The sequence below is a fragment of the Pygoscelis adeliae genome, unplaced genomic scaffold (genome assembly GCF_000699105.1).
Source record: "Pygoscelis adeliae isolate BGI_AS28 unplaced genomic scaffold, ASM69910v1 Scaffold241, whole genome shotgun sequence".
NCBI lineage: Eukaryota > Metazoa > Chordata > Aves > Sphenisciformes > Spheniscidae > Pygoscelis > Pygoscelis adeliae.
The window spans coordinates 4,005,709-4,012,754 of record NW_008824056.1 but is presented as its reverse complement, the minus strand read 5'-3'; the positions used below and the strand labels follow the sequence as shown (position 1 = coordinate 4,012,754).

Here is a 7,046-nt window from a genome sequence, read left to right as displayed (position 1 = left end):
TGTCCAGAGTGCTTGCAGATCATCTGGTGGTATAAAGATAGTCTGTACTCCACTGTCCAAGTCATGGATTAAAGTATCCTATAACACACTCGGAGGAGACCCCTGGAGAGCTCTGTTTGATGCATCCTTCCACTGAACCATTGGAAAGCCACGTGTACAGAGTAGTTATCAATGGTGGACCCGCTTTGTATAAGCCATGTTCTTACTTATGAAAATGTCATGAAAGATGGCATTAAAAGCTCTACTAATTTTATAACATGATCACATCTTCTGTGTTTTTTCTATATGAGGCCTGTTGATTTTTCTCAAGAAATTTTTGTCTGACGTAAGCTTCTGAAAAGGCCATCCATGTTGGCTTGCTGCTGTCTAGGTAATAATAAATAGGTGGTTCTGCTTTGCTTTGGTTTTCCTCTGAGGTATTGAGCACAGGTTGTCTGACCTGTTATTTTCATGTTCTTCAAAGACAGGTGCTTAGGCCTTTTTAATCTTCTGGATCATTCCTGTTCTCAAAGTTAATGAAAATAAGTCAGTGATATTGAGAGAGAGAGAACTGTCTGAGGTGGTCTAGTGTGAATTTTTTATTTTGCCACCTTGGGGGAAAAAAAAAAGTGTGGTACTCTTCACATGTTCCTCCTCTTGTTGCTCTTAATTGCTGATGTTGGTGAGTAGTTTGAAGATAGAAACATAGCTTCAGCTATGTCATGAACAACGATGTTACTATTTCTCCTTCAAAGGTAGTAGCTGGAAAAAAGGCATCTGTTCAGCAGCCTCTGTATGCCAAGCGGATACCCAGCACTTCCAAAGCCAGTATCATTATTTAAACGAAAAGCCATTTATCTGTATACTTGAAAACTTGCCAACTTTCATGGGTATGGTTTCTAGCGAAGCAGAGCTCTCTAGAATAAAGTTTGTATTTGGCATATGCTTGTCCTGATTAATGGCAGCGGGTGGATACTCTTTTGAATATGAGGTGAGACTTTGGATGTGGTTTAGACTTCCCTTTTAAAGGGACCACATGAAGTTTCAAGTATTCAGAGAACTGAATAAATTCTCATCCTTTAAATTTAGATCAAATTTCTGTTGCATGAAAACTGTTGTTAGAAACGGTAGCATCGGAGCGTGTTGTGAATATTGACGTTTGTGAGCTTTTAAAGGAAATAGATATGGTATGTGTTGTAGGACTTCTTTATAGAGACACGGAGGCTTTTTTTACCAAGCGAGATACAGTTTGAATGTTTAAATGTGCTAAGCTAGTTGTCTGTCATAGTCTCTGGGACTGGAATCAAGCCTCTCTATCCTTGGGAATACCTGTTCTCTCTCACCAGAGATGGAGGAAGAGAAGTGCCTGGTGTACCTCCTGTGGAAGAGGAGGTGGGCTCTTGTTCTCTGGTTCAGCGTCAGGGACATCCCCTTTCTGGCTGGCTGTTGGCTCCACTGCGTCGATCTGCCAACAACTGGGACTGAGTCTTGACCTCTTAGACCCGGCTGTCTGCTGGGGAGGGGACCTGAGGAATCTGCTTTTCTCATCCAGGCTGTCCCTACATTCAGTTAAGGCAGTGTCAGACACAGCAGCAGCAGGCTAGATTATACTACTTCTGTAAGCCATTTTCTTGATTGTTTCTGCAAACTGAAAGGAGTTCTTTAGTAATTCTCTAACCTTTTCTTGTTTGATGTGGCTAAAAATAGATGCCTCAACAGTCTGAAACTCAATCGTAATAGTTCAGACCTGCACATTAGGCATCATTCCTGTTACCTCTGTGGATTTGCTTTTCCTGTTTAGGTAGCACGCCCCTCCATCCCACCCAATTAACATCTTGCTAAAAGATAGTTATGGAGTAGAAAATGTTCTTTTAATTGTCTGAAGTAATGCAAAAGCAATTTCAACAGCAGGGGGTACAAATGAGAATTTAACAAGGAAAACTTTTTCATACCTTTCCAGATACTTGCTTAAGAGTGGTACAAGAATATGTAGCATATAGGGTATCAGTATAAAAATAGACTGTATGAAATACATGCTGTGTGGTTATAAACCACAACTTCTTACACCTAACAATAGCAACAGGGTTTTATATGCTGCAAGTAAACTTATCTTGGAAGTTAAATGACTTTCTATTTACAGTCACTTTCTGAGGAAGAGACTTTTTATATACTCCTCGCAGACAACTGAATTACAAAGAAGAGCTTGGGCCTCCCCCTCAACAAAGGAATGCTCTCTTGATCTGCGGATGCCAATAGCTTTCCATATGTTAAGTCCCTGTATCACTCAAATGTCCTTTAGCTATTGTGTTGCTCTTCCTATAATTAGTTGTATTTAGTTGTCACTCATGTGCAATACTTCTTATGAAAACATAAGTAGTACCAACATAAGAGCATGATATTTATCAGCTTGATCAAGCAACTTCTGTAGCAGGTTTTAAGCTAAATTCCAGACTCGCATGGATTTTTTTTTTTTGAAGGGTAGAGTGGTGAAGGTAGGAGAAGGAGTGACAAACACTTCAAACAAGTGATTCCTGATCGCTGCTGATGCACAAATATTGTTATCCTTGCAAGGTTTTTGGTATACACCTGCCATGGGAATCAAATTACTTCAGATAGTGTTTTGTTATGGTGCTGCTTCTGTGATTTTTTTTTTTTTGTTTTGTTCTATGATTTCAACTATACAGCAACTGTACTTAAATGGAAATAATTAAATAACTTGACAGTTGCTTTAAGAAGTATTCTTGCCATAAACATAGAAAAGGGATGGGCTTCTAATGTTGGTATAAACTTCCAATTTTAAAACTGACTTTAAAAGGAATTTGAACTAATACTAGCTTTTCTGAAGATTTTTCAGCTAAGCTATTGCGTTCTTCTCTAGGGCTGGTATAGCTATACCAATGTAAGGATAAACTGCAGTATTGATGAAAGGAGTTTCTAAGCTTAAGTAAAATGCTCTCATACAGCCACTAGCGGTAGAGAATTTTGACTTTGTGCTTCATTCAGTATCTTGTAAACAGTAAGTGTTCAGATGAGACTTTGGAGAATTAAGGTCTTCAAATTACACTCTTGGTATAGTTGCTATCTAATGGGGCAAATGCGTGTTGAACGAGGAGGGTCAGGCTGTGTCAGGGGTTTGGCACCAATGACAGAATTTATGCCATAGTGTCTGGTTTTCGGCAAGGTTACTGGTGCCTGTGCTGAAGGCTTGAGACCCACGGTGGTAGCTAGAGCACTCTGATTTACTGCTTGGCAAAGCGCCTCCAAACAGCAGTTGCCCTATTGCACATCAAGAAGGGGAAGCACGAGGACGACTGACAACCACTTACAAAGTTAGCGATATTTTAGATTCCACTTTTCAATTTTAACTTAATCTGGTTTTCAGTTGTAACTTAATCTGTCGTAGCTTGAATGTGGCATATTTAGCTCTGACGTCTAGGTCCCCTTGGAGAACTCGTGTGTTTTGCATATAAAGTAGGGTGCTAAGTGGAATAGAAATACTGGGTACTGTTTGCAGAGACATTTTGTGAAATATGAAAAATGTGAAAGGTATCTTTTGAATTTAGGTATGTATAGCATTAGAGTGGTATACAGCTTACCTGTACAAGATTGTCAGCATGACATGAGATGTTTCATTAATGGCTTTACAGTCTTTTTACAGTAGCAATTTGAAATAGCATGAAAATCCATAGGGCTTGAGGCTTACTTTTTCATTCTGAATCAGTGTCCTTAATGGAAACCCATAGAAACAGTAAGGCCTTTCATTCATTAAACCATTCTTTAGGCATTCTGTGAAGTCTGTAAACTTTTGGACATAAATTTAACCTGTCTGGACAGCTAATTTACTTTGTAATGCAGGTTGCATAAGAGAGAGAGTATTTTTATTACGTACCCATTTTCAATATGTCTGTTTGATTCTTGGATCTCATAGGAATCCGTCAACTGCATTCTACCAAGCGTTCCATTTCAACAAGTTACGCGAGTCAAAGACCTTCTGGGATAGGTATGAATACTTAAGTATGGAATGCATACGTGCTGAGGTATGCATGAACAGCTTTGCTCTATGCAAGTTTCTCGTCATTTTTGTTTGCACAGAACTGCCACTTGTGTTTAGAACTTCATATTGGACTTCTGCAGCCTGAAGGTCTGAAAGCAGTCATAGAAGTGAAGTATTTGTACTGAAATTTAAATAAGTCTAAAATATGACATGACACTTTTTCTTCCTCCTTCCATTATGCATGTATCATACATAATGTGTAAGCTGAAAGAGTTTAATGCTACTCAGCTACTAGCTGACCTGCACTAAAATATTTAAAGCTTCCTTTTCCAAAAAAAGGAAACTTTTTGGCATTGTGGCTATTGAGTCCTGTATCAAAAAAAAAGTTATGAAAATGCTATATTGAAACACAATTTTGGCAAAGTTAAAAATCTTTCAGTCTCAAAACCAGGAAAGGAAGCTTTCTGGCTTGCTTTCATGCTGCTTAAGTAAAGCTAGATGGGGAACAAATGTGAACCGTGACAAGATACGAGGACGAAGTAAACCTACCAAGTTAACATTGAACTCATGGCGAGAAACTGCAGTGAAGTGCAACAAAGTCATATCTCTTATGGATATGACTTGTCAGAGATGCATTACTAATTCATCAGTAGCTGCAAACTGTTTCTTTCCCGCACTTTAATGATTTTGAAGGGGTTTTTTTTGTCAGCATTAAGTTGAAGTCCTAGTGATTATGTGACTTCATGCCTTGTGATGCTCTGGCTTGTCACAATACTTCTGCTTAGCAAGCTCTGTAGAAGCTATTGAAGTATTGATAACTATTTCATCATTGTACTGGCTGTATTTGACTTGAGAGGCTTTTCAACTTGCAAAGCTTAACTGAATCCTTTAAAGTTTGCTTGGCAATAATTTGTATAGCGTACAACACTGATGGTTAAAAGTAATGCTAATGCATCCTGCTCTGTTTTTTGCTGAAGTGCTAGCGTTAGGCTAAGTTTCAAAAGCACGTCTTCCTTTTCTAGCAGAAGCTTGTACAAATTTGCATTTTTGCTTTAAGCTCTGGATTATGCCATTTTCCTGTATTTATGGGACAGAGTTGGTATTTAGGTTCCAAGGACTTCATTATTTAACTGAAATAAACTTCAGGGCCTTGAATACAAATTTGGTAGTTAGACCAAAGCTCACTTTAAGGTCTAGCCTTCATCTGTTTCTCTATTTTCGTGTCTCTTAACTTGAAATAATTCTTAAGATGAGGAAGCTGATTCAAAAAAACCTAAAACCAAATAATTAATGATTAAGATTGAGGCTTCACAAATCTGAGGTTTATGTACAATGTCTGAAGCAAGTACTGGAAGCATGGGATATAGAAAAACATTAAATTCGGGTAGAAGAATGTAAATGGCTTCCTTTAAAAATAGTCTTGCGTCTTTGCTCTTGAACACTGTGGTAAAAACAAGTATTTGTAAAAACACAGAAGCAAACTCATCAGGATTGATGCAAGTTTTAAATTTTTAATCTGTTCAAATTCCAAAGTCTCTGACGGGGTTTAGCAGGTTTTGCATTTATAACCCAGTTATTAGATTTTCTTAAGATCACGTTATGTAGTTTTGCTTTACTAGATGACTGAAACTGAAAAGCTTTCAACAATAAACTTTGAATGAAAACCTAATGGAGGGAACTTCAAGAGCATAGCTAGTAAAGCCAGTTCTGGGGAACACTTCACAGGGTAGGGGTATGGTGGAGCTCAATTGTGTGGCTCTGCCAGCGATGTGCATCCTGGCAGCAGCAGCAGGACGGGAGACTGATGGTGCCCTGGTAGCTCCACTTTGCGTAGGCAGGACAGCCTCTGATGCAGGTGGGGATCTGTTGTCAGACTTGCGTAGTTAGATAACAAGTACAGTGATTTGGGGCTTTTTTTGTGATCTCCGGTTTGTGAAAGAGAAATATCTGCTGTGAAAACGATAAGCTCGTCTAATTTCCTCAGAATCCCTTTGTTTCCCCATCCCAAAATGTGGGGGTTAGCACACTGCAAAACATAAGGATCTTAAGCTTGCTGGCAGTAGAGACTTTAGTGTAAACATAATAGAAAATCTTGCTGTGTAATTTCAGTATTTTTTTTTGTAACAAATACAGATTATTCTCCTATGAGCAGCCATCTCTTGGGACCATCTGAAGTCAGCAAAGCTAACCACATGCTATTGCAGTAGACAGTAAAAGACTTCTAAATTGGTCCAGTAAAATAGAGACTTGTTTATTTTTCACTAACATACCATGGCAGGGAAGAGTGCTGGTAACATTCAAACCATTAAATATTAGTGAAATACTAGTTGTTACTGACACATTTGCAGGAAGCCTGCAAGTGGTTTTCTGCTTAGTGTTCACGTAGGTGTTGCTAAGGGCACAAGTCTCATGGGTCTTTCTTTTCAACTGGCATGGTTCAACTGAAGGGATTAAGAAGGGGAATAATGACTCCTTGGCATATTCACATGAGTCTGGGTGACTGCTCCTCTGTACCTGTATTGCCTTTGTATGGTAATAGTGCCATAGGAGCTTTAGATAGGTTTGCCTAAAACATAGCTATTGTTGGTAAACTTGAATTTAAAGCAGTAGGATTTATGTTTCTGTTGTACTTTTGTGCGAAGCTTTAAACCTTCACAATATAAATTAAGTCATAAAATGTGGATTTTCTCCCCACATTAACACTCAGATAAATGTAGTCTAAGTGTTGCTGGTAAATGTTTTTCTTCTTATGTAAGTGATGAATTAGACAGCATCTCTTCATGTGATGGATTTTGCTAAACTTCCATTTCCCTATTCCATGCGGTTCTGTTAAATGAGATGCTCCTTCTAGAGACAGGAGAAAGTCAAGAGTTACACATCTTCCACTTTTTGATTGTAGCTTTATCTGGAGGTTCTTTTAGGGGTGAAGCTTTTCTGATTTTAATTTAAAAGTCTAAAACTCTATGTGAAATTTAAAGAGAGGCTTAGGAGGAGGCTGACATTTCATGTAACGCACTGATCCAGTCAGTGTTGTGGTTAATGTGTTTCTTCTTGATGCTTGCTTCTCATGGAA

At 38.5% G+C, this 7,046-nt stretch overlaps 1 protein-coding gene across 2 annotated transcripts in view; it reads left to right on the top strand.

Annotated features, from left to right (window-relative positions):
• TSC22D2 (TSC22 domain family, member 2) overlaps positions 1-7,046 on the top strand; it is a 30,765-nt gene that overhangs the window by 15,065 nt on the left and 8,654 nt on the right. The window contains exon 2 of one of the 2 annotated variants that reach the window (XM_009333972.1): positions 3,908-3,979. The exons of the other annotated variant lie outside the window; for it this stretch is intronic. Within the exon in view, the coding sequence (XP_009332247.1) occupies positions 3,908-3,979 (72 nt within the window). The remainder of the gene's footprint in view (positions 1-3,907; positions 3,980-7,046) is intronic. 2 annotated transcript variants of the gene reach the window in all.